At 39.7% G+C, this 18,067-nt stretch overlaps 1 protein-coding gene across 50 annotated transcripts in view; it reads left to right on the forward strand.

Moving 5' to 3' along the window:
* The window catches only part of PBRM1 (polybromo 1), a 144,543-nt gene that overhangs the window by 118,694 nt on the left and 7,782 nt on the right, over nucleotides 1–18,067 (forward strand). For 19 of the 50 annotated variants that reach the window (XM_016424578.2, XM_056804906.1, XM_007500488.3 and 16 more), the window contains 7 exons: nucleotides 3,932–4,089; nucleotides 6,851–7,034; nucleotides 8,497–8,707; nucleotides 9,478–9,679; nucleotides 12,952–13,116; nucleotides 14,404–14,460; nucleotides 16,736–16,891. In XM_016424578.2, coding sequence (XP_016280064.1) covers nucleotides 3,932–4,089; nucleotides 6,851–7,034; nucleotides 8,497–8,707; nucleotides 9,478–9,679; nucleotides 12,952–13,116; nucleotides 14,404–14,460; nucleotides 16,736–16,891 — 1,133 coding nt within the window. The remainder of the gene's footprint in view (nucleotides 1–3,931; nucleotides 4,090–6,850; nucleotides 7,035–8,496; nucleotides 8,708–9,477; nucleotides 9,680–12,951; nucleotides 13,117–14,403; nucleotides 14,461–16,735; nucleotides 16,892–18,067) is intronic. The other 31 variants (XM_007500494.3, XM_007500496.3, XM_056804932.1 and 28 more) reach the window with 4 other exon arrangements.

Raw genomic sequence — 18,067 nt, forward strand, 5'->3', positions numbered from 1 at the left:
TGGCTAGATTTTGTTTGAATTTGGACAGGGACAGCCAATTTAAGTAGGGCAACATCAGAAGATGATGTGGCCCAGAGGGACTCAGGTATATCAGTTGGGATCTCAAAAATAGTAGTCTTCTTCATTTCATGAGCATCTGAAAGAAGCACGGGGAGTAAAGTTAAGGATTCTTCAGGCAATTCCAGTGTCAGAGCCATATGGAGAGCAAGTTATTGTAGCCCTAAGCTTACACAAAAGGTCTCTCTCCGGCAAATTTAATGGGGAGCCAGGCAATAAGAGGAAAAAGTGTTCCACACTAAGAGGTCCTACAGACACTATCCTAGGGGAAATCTTGGGAACCTTTAGGGGTGTCCCTGATAACTCCCTGACAGTACCTGAGCCAGTGGAGCTGCAATCCAAATCAGGTGTATTCTTTAATACAGACTGAGAAGCTCCAATGTCCAAAAGACAATCATAATAGGTGTTACCAACTTTTAATGTTACATGGGGCAGCAGTTAGGGACAACAGATAGTAAGATGTCAGGGTCTGGAAAATCAAAGGTTGTATCCTCTGATTCCTGTGCCCTCCCCCCCCCCCCCCCCCCCCGTGCACCTTCCATAATCTTTGAGTAGTACTTTGGGCTCCCCCGCAAAGGGCAGTAGCTTCCTGGGTGGTTCCAGGGGCGAGCTCCATTCAAAATATACTGCTGGGGGGTCATCTGGTATGAGTTGTCAGGTGCCTGATTTATGTCCCTAGGATTATTATCAGTCCTAAAATTATAATTCCTGAAATCACCATTATAATTATCATTCCTGTAATTGTTCCTATAAGAATTTCTCCGGTTGGTATAGTTCATCAATGCCTGGGAAAAATTCCTACAGTTCATCATTATGTGGCCCTTCTTATGACAGAAATGGCAGGTAAGGGACTGATAGATTCTTGGAGAGGGGCAAGCGCCATTGGTTGAGCATCATGCCCTTTGTCTTGTTTATGAAACCTATCCTCTAAAGATTTTCTTTTTTTCCCCCAAGGTTTCTATGACATTATTAGCCTTTTCCTGTTTTTCTTTTTGGCCTTTAAAAACATAAGCAGCAGTGTTCCTCAACTCTTCAAGGTCCATCTGAGGCCACCATGGGCAAAGCGTCTTAAAATAATCTTGGACCACCCTGCAAGAGTTGTTGACAAAATGTCTCTTTATTTGCTTAATATCTTTGTCTTGAGAAATATCAAGGTCTAGATATCAACCCTCAAGCTCAATGAGCTTATCCATGAATTGCAAGGGTGTCTCATCATCTGATTGTCTAAGGCTTTCAAATTTTGACCATGTTTCCGTATCCTTGAAGCATTCTTGCATAGCTGTTATAATGGCCTCCCTACAACAATGTAATTGCAACCAGTCCTCAGTACTGTTATAATCCCGTGCAGGATCCTGAACTTGCCAGTGTACTGCACCACACCCCCTGGATCTTGTTAACATAAGAGATGATTTTATTTTTCTCACGTTCTATTACAGAGGCATTGAGCAAATTCTCAATATCCTTATAGGACAGGTAATATTGATTAAAAAAAAATATCAGCCATTTTCTTGGTTACCACAAGAGATTTGCATTCAAAATGAGGTACATTCTATTTCAGGTCTCTAATTTCTTGAGGAGTGAAAGGTATGTGGTGTCTTAGGGTCACCATATTCCCACTGAGTCCTATTTCAGGCACTTCCCTAAAGGGGAAAAGGAATTCATAGTAGTCATTCAATGGCTGTTATTCCTTAGAAGTTGACTGTGGGGATGCTGTGGCAACATGGGTAGGAACAGGTATGGTGGTAGAATGAAATGTCTTTGGGGTTGGGATTGTCATGGGGTGGGAGAAAGGGCAGGAGAGGATGGACTATAAGAAGGATCAAGGGAGGTGGTAAGATCAGCCAGGAGTTACAGAGCATGAGAGAGATGTTGCAGAGTATGAGAAAGATGGGTCTGCACCTGATGTATACGAGAGGAGTGTCTCATCTCCATTTTGGGAGAAATAGGATCATCCTCTATTTCTGGTTCAGGAACGGGCTCTCAAAATTCAGACTTGTTTTGGATGAGATCAGTATTTTTCATTAGATCATGTGTTTGAAATTTTTTTATTGAATTTTCCTGTCAGCCTGCATTTCTGCTTTATTCTCTCGTATAATAACATTTTTTGTCTTAAGAACAAAGATCAGAAAAGTAAAATTTCCTAGGAGTACAAGGAGAAAAAAAAGGAATTTGGAATTTTACATGCTTCTAATTGGGTAAAAAGCAGAAGGCTTTCATGCATGGTAGCATTTATGCTACTTAGCATTTTGATCAAAAAGGGGAAAGGGTGGGTAGAGTAAGCTGAGAGTCTTTAGCTTATTTTATTTTTTATAATTTTTTTGGATTTTTGTTCATAAAAAGGGGGGAAATTTTAATTATTTATTGCTTCCCTCTAGTGGCAGCAAACAACCAATGTAGCTAAGCAGGGAAAGGGGGAAAAATAAAAGAGGAAAAAAAGGAAGAAGAAAAGGAAAATAAAGTAGGAAAAATATCAGTGCTAAGTATTGATCTCTAGTGACCAAGAGGCAGCACTACAACTGGGAGGGGTTAGGGGCACAGTTAGGGATGGGTTTCAGGGTAAGGGGTGTGGTTAGGGACTGCCAGAAACCAAAATAGAGAATATGACCACAAAATCTGGCCGAAACTAAGTGATAGAAGTAAGGCATATTTGGTAAAGCAAGGAGGGGTAGGGACCCCACCCTCCCAGCCTAGGCAAAGAGCCTGGTGGAACCTTGGAGGCAGTCAGCTGTCCAGCATGGAATGGGGCTTCCCTTCTGAGATGGCTGGGTAAAGGGAAGCTTATACTTACCAGCTAGAACAGGGATCAGGGCAGCAGAAGTGGCAGAAATAGCAGCAATGGGAGGGTGGGGTCCGGGGCTGAGGTAGCAGCTTGAGCTGGTGCCAGGCTGGGGTGTTCTGGCTGTGCAAGATAGCAGGAGCTGAGAACCAGGCTGGAACTCACTGTGGCTACAAAACCCCAACAACCACTTTGGGCTGCCGGCAGGAGAAGCCAAGCCAGGCATGGCTGCTGGTTCAGCAGCCGCTGGAACTAGTGGGCAATCAGTAGCAGCAGCAGCAGCAACACCCCAGTTTGGGCATGGAGGCCAGCAGAGAGTGGCAGCAGACAGCCTGTGCTGGGGAGGGAGTGGGGTTTCCCTCGCAGCCTGGCCGCTTAGCTGGGATTGGGCTGCCGGCTGGAAGCAGCTGTAGCAGTAAGCCAGTAGCAGTTTTTAATTTTTTTTTCCTTTTTGAAAACTTTATTTAGTCAATTTAGAACATTATTCCTTGGTTACAAGAATCTTATTCTTTTCCTCCCTCCCCCCCTCCCCCCTTTCCCATAGTCAATGCGCAATTCTCCTGGGTTTTACATGTGTTCTTGATCAGAACACAGAATAAGCCTCAGCTGGTGTGGCTGCAAGAGCAGCCTGGGTTTGAAAACTCCCAGCATAGGAGTTCCTTAAAAAATTCTCAGTTCAGATCCCTTAGTAGTCAGCCAGTAAATCAGTAAATATTAGAATTAATAATGTGATACTCCAAGTATTATTTTAATACTATTTATTAAAAATCAACAGAACAAAAAGCCAAAGCAAGGCTCAGCCATCTACTTCCAAGCCCCTCGAGCCAGAGAGCCAAAAACATGCTCCCAAGCCAAAACTGAATATCAAATTAACCCATCAAAAAGGGGATTATGGAAAATGTAGTCTCCAGGGTTCAAGATTCTAAATCAATAAAAAATGCAAGAGTGGCAGTAAGGAGATGTTAAAGATAGATAACTAGATCTTAGAATCATATGCATAGAACTAATCATTGGGGGGGGGGGTATTTGTTTTACTAGATTAGCCTTTTATAAGTACAATCTGACTCCTACTTTATCATAAATGTCTCTTCCTTATAGAATTGAGAAGCTTTGGGTCCGGGACGGTGCTGCCTATTTCTTTGGTCCCATCTTCATTCACCCTGAAGAAACAGAACATGAGCCAACAAAAATGTTCTACAAAAAAGAAGTGTTTCTGAGCAATTTGGAAGAAACCTGTCCTATGACATGTATCCTGGGTAAATATTTATACATCAAGTTCTTGGTGGGCCAGAGCTTTTTTTGTCTCTATCAAAATCAGTTTTGTACTTACCAAAAACATAGAGACAGACAGCCAGTATCATGAGTTCTAGAACGTTATCTTACTGGGTCTTCACCCATGCTTTTCTTGCTTGTCCACATGGCTTTTACTCTAGCATTACAATAACTAGTATAGGTTCTGGCACTGAGACATTTTTATTGATTATCCAGGTTTACATTCCTTTTTTTTTAACCCAATAGAATGGATTTCAAGGTTAGTTGTCATGTGTTTTAAATTTGACCGTATCTAACTTTAAAATGAAAAAGGGACCTCTTTTATCAAATACAGGTTTGTTTTTAATTGAAGATTTTGCCTATAGATTTTATTACCTTTTTTTCCATAACTTTAAGCATGCCATTTTTTCTATTCTAAAGGAAATCCATTATAACAGAGGTTGGTAAAAAAAAAAGGGAAAGGAATAAGCATTTATTTACTATTTATTTATTTACTATGTGCCAGGCATAGTATTAAGAGCTTTACAAATATCCTCGTTTAATTATCACAATAGCCCTTTGAGGCAGATACTGTTATCTTCATTTTACAGTTGAAAAAACTGAAGCAAAGACAGATTCAGTGACTTGCTCAGGGTCACACACCCTATAAGTATCTGAGGCTAGATTTGAACTGAGATCTTCCTGGTGCCAGGTCCAATGTTCTGTCCACTCTTCAAAAAGTATTAAATTGTTAAACACTAAGCCCTATCTCTTGTGGAGATGGGACAGCATAATGGTCAGAAACCAGTAAAGGAATACCTTTGATTTTTGCAGTGGGAAATGTGCCTCTACCACCTTACTTTACCAGCAAACATAATTTTGTTCCAAAAGGGAGCCTACTGTTAAATGCAAAACCCAGCCTTAGTACTCTGAAAAGAGTGCTGCTTTAGAATTGAGAATAAGCCCAGTACTGTCATATGGTGACAGAGCTGGAACATCTATGACTTCCCGAGCCCTGAAAGGAAAACTCAGCTTTTCTGAGATTTATTTCCACCTTAAACTATAGAGCCAAAACTTTTCTTGTTTCTAAAACTCATTCCTTCTTCTTATAATTAGTTTTTCAGAAATACTATTTTTTTATAGGGAGAAACTATTAGGAATTTTGACTTTACAAGAGATGCCATCTAATTGTTCTTTTAAGTAGAATTAGTCATTATTCAATATAAATTTTGTTTCTGTGATCCCAAATGAAAAAAAATTTTTTTTGTAGAGGGACAGTACCCCAAAACCTTTCCTAAGATGATATGCTTCATTTTCCCCAGTAGAAATATCTTATTTTCTTGGTCATTTACATTTTTTTTTTCAGTTCTAGTTATGTGCAGGGATTGTATAGAACAGCCAATATGTCACACATATCCCTAGTCCTGGAGAAGAATTCAAAGAAGGAGCTCTCCTTTTAAAATACAGTCCTCTAGCAGTAGAGTAGAACTTCTTCCATTTCAACCACTTGGCTGATTTTTGAGAAAAATGAAGGACCTCTCCAGTGAATGGAACTGCTCTAGTATGAAGTCCCAAAACACTTTGAATAGCTGCTAGCCAACTTTCTCGCCTGTTTTTTCTTTTCCTTTAGCCTGAATTATCATTTTTAAAAGCTTTTCACAAAATGAACATTTTGACGATTTTAGACTTGCTAAAGCTTTCTGAAACTTGCCAGTTGTATATTCAGATCAGTCTGGTGGCAAGATGTCAGACCTATGAACCAAGATGGGCTCACTGGAAAGAATAGAACAGTAGTCCAGTAGTGTCAAGAACCCAGCTGCTGTAGCTGATCTTGTGACACACTCTTCATTGCTTAAACTCTTTATCTAGCGCCCCCCCCCCCCCGCCCCCCCCGCCCCCCCCCCCGGGATCCATGCAACCCAGAGGACATCAACTCAGAGATTCAGAAAGCATTCACAGGAGTCGCCAAACTCCCATGCTTCTCCCTACCCCTGCCCCCAGCTACACTGCATGTCCCACAGAGTTCTTGCCTAGATTGTTTGTTCCCCATCTTTTCACGTCTAGTTTTGCAGCCACAGTGTAAGGGCCAGTTAGGAACTTCTTCTTTGAAGAGGAGGGGGCTCTAAGAGCTAGAGTATTTCCATGTCCCTAGATGGTAGGCTGGGCTGTAAGCCATTTAAAGTCGTCTGTACAAAAGAGTACCTAAGGGTCCTCCTGCTTTTCTCCATTGCTACCAAGAAGCCTCAGGGTGATGTCACAGGGTCTGATGCCTTCCTGAAAAGTCATTGTCAGTAATTGCTGCCTTTCTGCCTGTACATTTTGTTTTCCCTTCCTCCTTGATGGTGTAAATAAAAGAGCCCTGAGCTGAAGATGCGGAAACTGGAGTTCTAGACTTGAGTCTGTAATTGATTCTCCTGGTGTGGGCCCTTAGAAACATTCTCAGCCTTTCTTTTTTTTCTCTTTTTTTAAACATTCTTTTATTTGGTCATTTCCAAACATTATTCATTGGAAACAAAGATCATTTTCTTTTCTTCTCCCCCCCCCCCCCCAGCCTTTCTTAGCCTCAATTTTCACATGTTATAACATGGTCACAAAAACTCCCCCTTCCTGCCCTGGAACAAAAATGTTTTATAGAAATAGTCCCTCTAGTTTTTCAAAGCTTCCAGAATTATTCATGTTTGCATATTAGTGTTTAGGTTTTTTAGATAGCAATGTTCTCATATGACTACAGGATATGCTTAATTTAACCTACTTTTTTTTTTTTAGGAAAGTGTGCTGTGTTGTCATTCAAGGACTTCCTGTCCTGCAGGCCAACTGAAATACCAGAAAATGATGTTCTGCTTTGTGAGAGCCGCTATAATGAGAGTGACAAACAAATGAAGAAATTCAAAGGGTTGAAGAGGTTTTCACTCTCTGCAAAAGTGGTAGATGATGAAATCTACTATTTTAGGTAAAATACAAAACATTTTTTTTAAGCCCTTACCTTCCGTCTTGGAATCAGTACTATGTAATATCAATGCTGTGTATTGATTCTAAGACAGAAGAGGAATAAGTGCTATGCAATGGGGGTTAAGTGACTTGCCCAGGGTCCCACAGCCAGGAAGTGTCTGAGGCCAGATTCAAACCCAGGACCTCCTGTCTCTGGACCTGGCTCTCAATCCACTGAGCCACCCAGCTGCCCCCAATACAAAACATTTTAAAGGGAAAAAAGCCCTTTTCTTTGGCTTTTAACAATAGATTAACATCAAAATTGTATAATCCAGAATTGTTTTTGAGCGAGTCTCCATTTCATAAAATTATAATAGTATACATTTAAAAGAGAAAGCATTAATTAAATAGGTTAAATAAAGGGACTTATATGAAGAGATCAGTCAGCTAGTTCCCAATCACAAAAAGGACTTCCAAGGCCATCTTTGGAGTTAAGCATGCATACAACCTATCAAAAAGTATTTACCTCTCCTTTATTTGAACTGCTCTTTGCTAAAGGACCTTGGATTGTCAGGAGGAGCTTCCTTAGCTGCTTTTTTCATATTTCCACTCACTCATTGTTCCCGTTTCTGCCTGTTGGGGTCAAATATAACAAGTCTAGTCCTTCCTCATGACAATCTCTCTGATTCCTGAAGATCGCTAGCACATCCCTTTTGTTCTTTTCCAGACTAAACATCTTCAGATTTCTCTCAGCCAGTCCTTATATGGCCTAATCTCTTCACCTTCTTGGTGGTATTTTTTTGAACACCCTCCAATTTATTAATACCCTTCCCTAAAATGTGGCACTCAGGAGAACTGAACATATTTTCTAGATGTGGCCTGACCCAGACTAGAATAAAGAGAGAATAATCATTCCTCAAGTCCTGATCATCATACATCTCTTAATATCTTAAGATTGCCTTAGCATTTTTTGGGCCATCATTTGCTATGGGGGGGATAGAGCAGAAATAAAGAACCTGGGCCTAGAATGTCTGGTGTCTTGATGATTAGGAAGTTGTAAAAGTTCCACATAGATTTCTAAAGATTATGTTCTTTGTTTCGAGCAATCAAGACCCAACATGGGGCTAAATTGCTGTAGAAAGTATAGCCCAATATGAAAATTTGAAAAAGATGGGATAGGCAGTAAAACAAACAAAAAAAATCTATCCATGTTATTATTATTATGAGAATAAGGTTTTATTTGGCACCCCAAAACTTTGAGGTACCTAACAAAATGCTTTAAAAATAAATATTTTATATGATACTTGACAGTGTAGCTTTGTAAATGCCTATCTAAATTAGTCTCTGGAATAAGACTTCCTCTATAATGCAGCCTTCTGACTTAAGTATACCTCCTTTTCCCTAGAAAAGTATCTAGAAGTAAAAAGCAAAAAATTAGATAGTAGACTGTTGTATACTATCATTGTCTGAAATTTTACTTTCAGGAAACCTATAGTTCCACAAAAGGAGCCCTCACCATTATTGGAGAAGAAGATTCAGTTGCTAGAAGCAAAATTTGCTGAGTTGGAAGGTGGAGATGATGATATTGAAGAAATGGGAGAAGAGGAGGGTGAAGTCATTGAAGCCCCATCTTTACCACAGCTTCAGACTCCACTGGCCAGTGATCTGGACATTATGCCCTACACTCCCCCTCAGGTGAAGAGAAAACACCAAGCAGAAGTAGTAGGACTGCTTTGTTTTTCTATTTGTGAAAGAAAGCCCTTCCTTAGGTAGAGGGGACAAAGGAAGAAAAAGTGGGGTCAGAAATCACTTTATAGAGAGAACAAACTCCATATATATAGAATTTCATCTCTAGTTCTCTGGTATAGGGAAGACTTTATGGGCTTCCATAGTGTAAGCTCCCAAAGATGAACTAAAAAATTTAATTTACTTATTATTTTAAACCTTGAAACAAAGATGATTTTTTTAAAAATACAAATGTACTCATTATTCAAATTATAGGAATATCTACCCTACTTTTTCTTTAACAACAATAAGCAATGACATTTCTTTGTTACTTTCTGGCTTTCCATAAGACCAAACACCCAGTTACTATTATCTGTACCTCATTAGTCTAATAATATTTGGAAAACTTATCTTGCTGTGTTTTAAGATGATTATTGATGATGTTTTTCTATTCAGAATTTTCTCAAGCCCTAATTATGAGGTCACTATTACAAGTTGCAATGCTTGAGTCCAGTGGAATATTAATTTATTTCTTACATACTACAACAAATACCAAGTACTATTTATGCTTGGGTGCTTTTCCCCCCTACTAAGAAAATGGTCAGCTTGAAACCTGACATCTCTGTAACATCAATCCACAACAGTAACTCTTAAACCATGTTTTTCTGGAATCCAGAAACTTTAGGCAGTTAACAAACTCCATTTGCACTGTAGACAATTCAGGGTTTTCTATCTTGCAGTCAACTCCTAAGTCTGCTAAGGGCAGCTCTAAGAAGGAAGGCTCCAAAAGGAAGATCAACATGAGTGGCTACATCCTCTTTAGCAGTGAGATGAGAGCTGTCATTAAGGCCCAGCATCCAGACTACTCCTTTGGAGAGCTCAGTAGGCTTGTAGGAACAGAGTGGAGAAACTTAGAGACCACCAAGAAAGCAGAATATGAAGGTAAAGAGACTTCAGTCAAACTTCTCATCTGATCACACCTTTTCTAAAACCACTTACCCATATTGTTATCCTTCAGTCATTGTATGTTACTGAAGAATATGAAATGTTTATATTTGAGGTTTATCTCAGGTGATAAGTACATAATTCAGCAAGGTAGAGTCCAGCATTGTCCTATCTGATGACAGCACAGCCCTTTTACCTAACCCAGAGCTGTTGATTTCTCCTCCTAATTGCCTAAACCAAAGATGTCTGTGTAGGGAAACTCCAAAAAGATAAGTTTCCCTCCTTCCTTTGTACCCTGGAACAGCTGCCTTCTACTAGGGAAAATGGGGGGGGGGGGGGGGGGGGACCTTGCAATGGCTGTGTATCCTAAAGAATGTCAGATATACCCTCTTAATATAAATATAGTGAAACCTGCCTAAGGAGACCACCTGAAGCATGGTGTGATTTTTGTTGTTGTTAATACAAAATATATTCCAGGGTCTTGATACCTCTCTTTGACTCTAGATTGGGAGTATTGAGCCTTTTAGGCAGATACCAGTGCCTAAACGGGTAGTCTCTTAGACAGCTTTTAGTGTATGTTCTTTCTGAATGTACACATTTTCTTGTTAAAAATTATAGTGTTTCTATAATGAGGTTTCACTTGTCTTTATTTTTCTTTTATTCCACTTGGAAATTGCTTTTGGTGGAAACAGTGAGTTCGCCTTTCAAGGTTCTGGTGGCTCAACTGAGAAGCAAATACTTGTAGGATGTATCTTTTGTTTTGCTTTAGAAAAGAGAAGTAGTAGAAAGTGAAGCCAGCTGTTTGGACAGACTCTGGCCCGTTGCTCTATTTTTAACCACCAAGAATCTTGAGTCTTAGTTCATTATATGGAATTAAAGCAAGCTCCCCCTTTGTAGGGAGAGAGCAGTCCAACTGTGCTAAGTCAAGGCAGTGCTGTGTTTGTTTTACAAGAGATACCCAAAAAATGGCATTGTTAAAAGTTGCCTTTTTCACTTGCTTTAGTCAAAAATCTTTTCTTTAGAAGACTCCATAAGAATACCCTATATTGTACCTTCTAGTCTGAGCCAATCTACTCCAGACAAATTATAACAGGAATCTGGAAACCTACAGGACTTGATGAATTTAAGACCATAATGTTCTACCAGGAATTGGATAGAATTAGAAAACAAGGATGTTCTGTGAGAAGAGAAGCAACATTATTCAGGATATGAGAGAGAGAGAGAGAAACAAGTTTCTGAAGATAATATGTGCCTGGTAAGGTAACAAGAGAAGGAAAAAAAAAAGATCTCAAGAATTCAAGTTCCAGAAAGGAAGTCTGAAATTATTCAGAATTTCAGGGTGTTATCTTGAGTTGCTACTTCAGCCAAGAAATCCAAATTCTTTTGGATTCTAACCTACTGAACTCAAATAGAAGTGGACCTACATTGGTGTTCATACAGGGTAAGTTAGGAGCAGTAATTGCTTTCCACCTAAGAAGAGCCTGCTGATGTATTCAGCTAAAAGCTTAATCCATATCTGAGCCTAAATTTCTATTTTTTTCTCCTGTTAACTGAGTGGATTATAAAATGAAAAGTGTCAGAATTAGATCTAGTTCTTAATATTCAGTCTTCAGATTGCCTCAACCATAACTAGATTTCAGATGTTCCATCTCTTGTAATTTATTGTTCAGAAGACCTTTTCAGAAAACCACTAGCCTTTTAAACTAGAAAAACCTTAAGGGGCAACTAGGTAATACAGTGGATAAAGCACCAGGCTGGAGTCAGAAGGACCCAGGTTCAAATGTGGTCTCAGACACTTCCTGGTTGTATGACCCTGGGCAAGTCACTTATCTCCACTTCCCTCGCCCATGTGCTTCTGTCCTAAAGTTGTTACGAAGACAGTACGAATTTTTTTAAGAGAGAAGAAAAAAACCTTAAGTAGTCACCCTAGCAATAAGCAAAGAGACTTTGACTTTTACAGCTTTGACCCTCTTAAACCTAAAGAAGTATTGGAGTTTTCACTTCATTATTTTCTGTAAGCATGTGTGATATAGAGATGAATTTTATTCTTTTGAGTTTCCATGTTAGAAGTTCAATATGTAGTGGTTGGAGTGTAATATTGGAATTCAGGACTTTACGGTTTCCTCTCCTTGGTACTGTTGGTTTTGTGTCCTTGGAAGTCACCAAATGTCTCTTTACCCTTGTGAAAAATGGAGAAAAAATTCCACCCATCTTAAAAAGCACTGTAAACCCAGAATTAATGAAGTTTTGCGAATTGAAAATATTCAATGGTCTCCAGCCAGTCATAGTCAGCAAATGGAGAGTCACTCTTTTGTGTCAAGCCTATCAGTTGCAGGTGAGCCCATGTGAAAAAAACAGCTGTTGGGATCAGGAACTGGAGAGGCAGAAAATTAGCTTAAAAGAATACAATTGCCTCGAAGAGAATGTCCGACCTCAGAGAACTGGGACAAGGAGGTTGCCTTTCCTGTACGTTAGGTGATACACACAGCACTGGTTTCTAGAATTTGCTCATTAAAAGAGCAGCTACATGGGGGGATTTAATCTTAATGTTGAACAGTTTGGCCTCAAGAAACTTGATTATTTTTGGTAAAATCTCACCACTGCAGAAAAGTATTCAAGGAACCATTTCTTTCCCCTGGAATTTATTAATGCAACCCTCTTTGCTTCATCAGAATGTATGATTTAGTCATCAGCTTACCTAAAAGCTTATGAAATGGGCAGTGAGCTACTCTTCCCTTACAGAGTTAATTTTCTTCAGCTGCTATCCCCTGGGACACGAATGAGCCCAGGTCTCAGTAAGACTGGGTACAAGGAATCATGAAAATCCAAGTATGGATTGTGCCAAAAATTCTAATGGGCCATGGAATTGCTTCTTGTTGAAATTTAAACAATCCGTGATGCCATTAATAATAGAGTAATGACAATTAGCGCTTTCATCGTCAGGGTGCCTCATCAACATTAATTAATAACTACATTGGTTATGCTGGTGACATGTTTAAAACCTGTGCTTTCTGAATGTGTGTTGCAGTCTTAACATTCTTGAAATCTTTGCAGACAAGTTCTCACGACGGGCTAGGAAGGCTGGGGATGCCCACTAGGTCACCTGCCCAACAACATCAGCCGTACCCTGGGTTGAGCACGGGCCTCTTCTCTGTACCTTTACTTAGATGAAACTGTCGCTGTGTTTTGCTAGCCCTGTTGAATGAAATGGATGGTGTGGTGAACTCCTGGGTTAAAAGCAGAATTGAAAATCTAAAATGCCTTTGCAGAGCGGGCAGCTAAAGTTGCCGAGCAGCAGGAGAGAGAGCGCGCAGCGCAGCAGCCGCAGCCGAGTGCTTCTCCCCGGGCGGGCCCCCCCACGGGGGCGCTCATGGGGGTGGTGCCGCCACCAACACCAATGGCGATGCTCAATCAGCAGTTGACACCTGTTGCAGGTAAAAGCAGGAGCTAAGACCATTTTTTTCCACTTTAAGAACTTCCTTCATAATGGATCACATTTTTTTTTCTCCAGTTCCAAATGAACCTTAGCCTCCTCCAGCCTTTTCTCATGACCAGTCTACTTTTCAAAGTTTGAGATCATCCATGTCTTCCTCTATTGCCCTCTCCCACACAGGAAATACCCTCCCCATAAACATCGGAACTGGGCCCAACACTGGAGAATTCCTAGGGAACAATTCTGCCTTGGCTGTGGGGATGGTCTAGTAATACTCTCCACCCCAGATTACTCTTGCTGTAGCAAAAAGGTAACTAGACCTTGAGCACTATCCTAAAAAACTTTCAGAGAAATCTGCCAGATTGGACTCAAAGTAGTGTGGTTCATTCCGTTTCATGCTAGTATTCAGTTGGTCTTGTTTTACTGCAGCCATCCTTATAACATCGATCATTTAAAGGATTTGGGACTTTGATTCCAAATCTTTTCCTGATCAATTATGTGCATGACTGCTAAATTGAACCTGGTTCTATAGTCCTTATTCAATTCATCATGCCCACTCTGTAATGCTTTCCAATTTTATTGCATTAAACTGCATTTTCTGTTAGTATCCCGGTCACATTTTTTTTTAATTGTGAATGTGGTTGCTTGTGTGTGTTGTCTCTGGTTCTTATAGCCATAGCAAATTTGGCTGTTAATTCATTTATTATTGTTTGGCATGTTCTAACTTCAGAGGTCCATAACAACTTCTCTCGAAGCGGGCTTTCTGATATTAGATGAGGTACATTTTTCAACTCCTCTGTATTTCCACTGTCACGCAAGCAGGTTTACCCCTTTAGGGGTGATTCTAAGACAGTGATGATCAGCATAGTCTCAGCTCCTTTTTTGTTGATGTTGCTGTTTTCTTTTTTTTTAATGAAATGATGAGTTCAGGATAACATTTTTCTATTGGTGCTCTTATCTCTGTGATGGCAAAATTCTCAAACACTGTCGCTTAAGTCAGTAATTGGACTCACCAAAGCACATTTGAATCATGGCATTTGAATTGATTGCATTTATCATAGCTGACGTAAAGCTAACAAGTCGCATAGTTGCTTGCTCTATTCCATGGCCCATTTTGGTTAATAAGGTTCTGAGGTTTCTAGAAATCATTCCCTCATTAACATCAAAATTGCCTTTATTTTATGCATTAAAATTTTAGCATTGTGCCCTAGGCTAACATGCCTAAGGACACATTCACAAAAGAAATACAAACAACTTTTTAAAAAATGTGAATTTTTTTTTTTTAAAGAACAGCAGCTGCAGCATTTTAGCTCCCTGTTGGGGAATAACAACGTCAAGTCCAAAGGTACCTTAGTCATATAGACTCTTATAAACTGGGAAAATAGCCATACACTGGTCAAAGACATGTACCCTACCAGAAAACATCCTGGTTCCATTAACAAGAGTGTGCTTCTTGAGCTCACTGGCCCCAGGAGTGCAGAGGGATCAGAACAGATGTGATTTCTAATATAGCCAACCTTTAATCCACTGGGAAAAGAAGGTGTCATTTGCCAGTGGTCCATCATGCTGTTAAAAGGATGTTTTTTCATGGACTTACAAAATGGCAATAACAGCCTAGTGCCATCTTGGATTTGTTGTTGCCTGGGACTAGCTTTGCTTACAAAACACCAAAGCTCATTTGAACAAATGTGACTGGGATAGTAAATGCCAAAGTACAGTTTAATGAAAAAGCTTCATGTAAATAGTTCAGTTAAATTGTAAATGATTCTTTAGTAATAGCCCATGAAGTTTGCATTCAGATGGGCTTTTGTAATTGAAAGCAAAGCCTTACAACACTCTTTACAGCAGTACCTTCTTAGTCCAAGAAGCAACACCTGGTAGTATTGTAGGGTTATGTTACCTCGATTCTTTGTACACTTAAGGAATCTTTTCTTTCTCTGCCTTATGATTTTTTTTTTTAACTCTCACCTTTCCTCTTAGAATCAATACTGTGTATTGGTTCCAAGGCAGAAAAACAGTAAGGGCTGGGCAGTGGGGCTTAAGTGACTAGACAAGGGTCACACAGCCAGGAAGTGTCTGGCTCTCAATTCACTGAGCCACCTAGCTGTCCCCTGCCTCTGGATTTTTTAAATTATACAACTCAAACTCAAGTTCTTTATAAAATTCAGAAATATTGCTATTTTAAATTAGGTTCTTTACATTGATTTAAGTTGATTTGAACTAATTCAAGATTCCTTGGCCAGCCCATGAAAAGATTCCATGGCCAGTCAAAGTGAATTATAAGCCCTGAATTACCTTGGTACTTGGTAAGCTTTTTGAGTTTTTTAATAGTTATAAAAGAAAGGCCCTTTAAATTTATCATTCATTTGTCCAAGTTGGCCATACTCAAAAAAGCTTGAATTTCCCTACTCATTCTTTCCAGGAGCATTTAAAAACCTATAGCAGTAGTGTTCTTTAGCTACAGGATCCCCCAATCCCCACTTTTGCAGAAAAGGATATGTCATGTAGGTGACTTTATTTGGAGGAATTAAGGGTACTGTGTGGGGAATGCTCTGGAGGCCATTAATATTATCATCCTGTTAATCACTCTAGAAAAGAGAAATTGGACAACCTGGAAAAAATGTTATTTTTGGTTTTTTTAATTTTTAGTGTCTCCTTAAAAACTTTCCTAAAAGCAAGTCCTTGCCATTTTGAGGACATTTTCTTCTCTTCATCCTTGTTGCTTGCCAGATACTTTTATATTTTGTTCACTAACATTCTTCCCTAGCCAACAGAAAATACTCAGATATGAGTGTTGTGAATAAAGAAATGGAATTCTATGTGCCCAGAGGCCCTTTCCCTCATTTAAAATGTTCCACTTTAATGTTGAAATAATGTGAGTTCATGTATAACCTTCTAGTTTTTGGAACTTTTCTCCCATTCATCTGAGTCCTCAATCACCAGCCACTTCTCAGAGCTTTCATTATTGAACAGTCAGCTACCTAAGGCTTAAATTTGGGGTTTTCTTTTATTTGTCATCATTTGAAACCTAAGGGAAAACAATTATCATTAAGCCTTATGCAACAGACCAGAGCACAAATTTCAGGTGTGTGTGTCAACCTTTACCTCTTCCTGGAGCAGGACCCTCAATGTAGGCCTCAAACCATGTTCCATGATACAGAGTACTTCATCATCGCATAGTCAGGCCCTCATTTTTATGCATGATAGCACTGTGGGCAGAGCTAAGTTAAGTCAGTATGGTGCTGTTTAATCGGGATTGCAGTTGGCAAAACTGATTGCTATATAGGAACAGCTTGCGGTAGTAATGGTCTTGGTATGGCTGGTAATTTTAATTTTTATTAATATTAACTAAGAATATACAGTGTGTTTCACCCAGGATGAACATACAGCAACAAATGATAATAATATACTAAGTACTAATTCATCCAGAAAAGTATATTTCATATTTATAACTTTTTATTTTGTTCATTATTGCAAGATACTAATTGCTGTTGTATCATGCAGTACTAAAGGTGCTTTTCATTAGTAATGCACGTGGTTTTTTTGGGGGGGTGTTTTTAATTATTTAGATCATGTTGCATGTTATTGATGCATGTTTGAAATTTGTTGTGTCCTTTAAGGCATGATAGGTGGCTATCCGCCAGTCCTGCCACCTTTGCAGGGGCCAGTTGATGGCATTGTTAGCATGGGCAGCATGCAGCCACTTCACCCTGGGGTGCCCCCACCCCACCACCTTCCGCCAGGTATGCCAGGCATCCCAGGCATCCCACCACCGGGTAAGAACATTATCCTCATTCACTCATTATCTCATCTTCATTTTTTTCATCTTCCTCCTGCAGCCAGGTATTTGGAGGAATGCCTGCCCCTTTTTCTTCATACACCATTGAGGAAGATGCTAGTAATAACCATCAGGAGGACCAGGGTTTGGTAGCCACAGACACTGAGCATGTCCCTGGTTCTAGAGAGATCTGATCTAAAAGGAACAGCACAGTCCAAGGCCAGGCAGAGTAGAGAAACAATCTAGAACCTGGATTGCTGACTTGATCCCACCAGGGGTCAAAAATACTAGATATGACTTAGGAAAAACTGTTCAATTACCAGAATTCTTCAGAGCCTTATTTCTGTGAAAGGTCTTGGTACTTTCTGATGAAAATCCTTCACTGATACAGTTCTTATCTCACAGGAGCTGTTCTCAGTTACTGCAGAAGAAAGCCACAGGTTCCCTCTCCCATTTCTTCAGCTCCTTCTTAATGGATTGTGAAGGAACAATTGTCAAAGGAAATTGGGGGGGAAACATCAGAAAGTAGCAATGCCTCAGAAATTCTGATTTGCTTTTTGTAATGGATTGAAAAAATAGTAGCTGAAAGATGGAGAGAATAAAAGTCTTAGCTAGATTTATCTCAGTTGATTCCACCAAACTTAAAAACTCAGAAAACATTTTAGGTAGCAACATGATTCCATAATGATTTTGTTCAGCTTGACCTATGAGAATTCCTAGAGAATTAAAGGATGTGTTTTTAATGAATTAAATGTCAGGAAAAGTACATAAATTGCTTTCTGACCCAGGAGGATTGGCCATCTGGTTGCTTTGTCTCTTGGGGAATTATGACCTTTAATGAATCCCAAGATAACTGGGCACAAATAGAAAAGGCACTAACTCTTGTGTCAGAGGACCAGCTTTCAAATCCCACTTGGGTGACCTTGGACATATCACTTAACTGTCCAGGCCATAATTTCCTCATAAGATGGGGGGAAATAGTGCAGCTAGGTAGCTCAGTGGATAGAGCTAGGCCTGGAGACAGGAGTTCCTAGGTTCACATCTGGCTTCAGATACTTCCTAGCTATGTGACCCTGAGCAAGTCACTTGACTCCAATTGCCTAGCCCTTACTCCTCTTCTCCCTTGAAACTGAGATTTAATATCATTTTTAAGATAGAAGTTAAGGGTTTAAAA

The sequence above is a fragment of the Monodelphis domestica genome, chromosome 7, assembly GCF_027887165.1.
Source record: "Monodelphis domestica isolate mMonDom1 chromosome 7, mMonDom1.pri, whole genome shotgun sequence".
Classification (NCBI taxonomy): Eukaryota; Metazoa; Chordata; class Mammalia; order Didelphimorphia; family Didelphidae; genus Monodelphis; species Monodelphis domestica.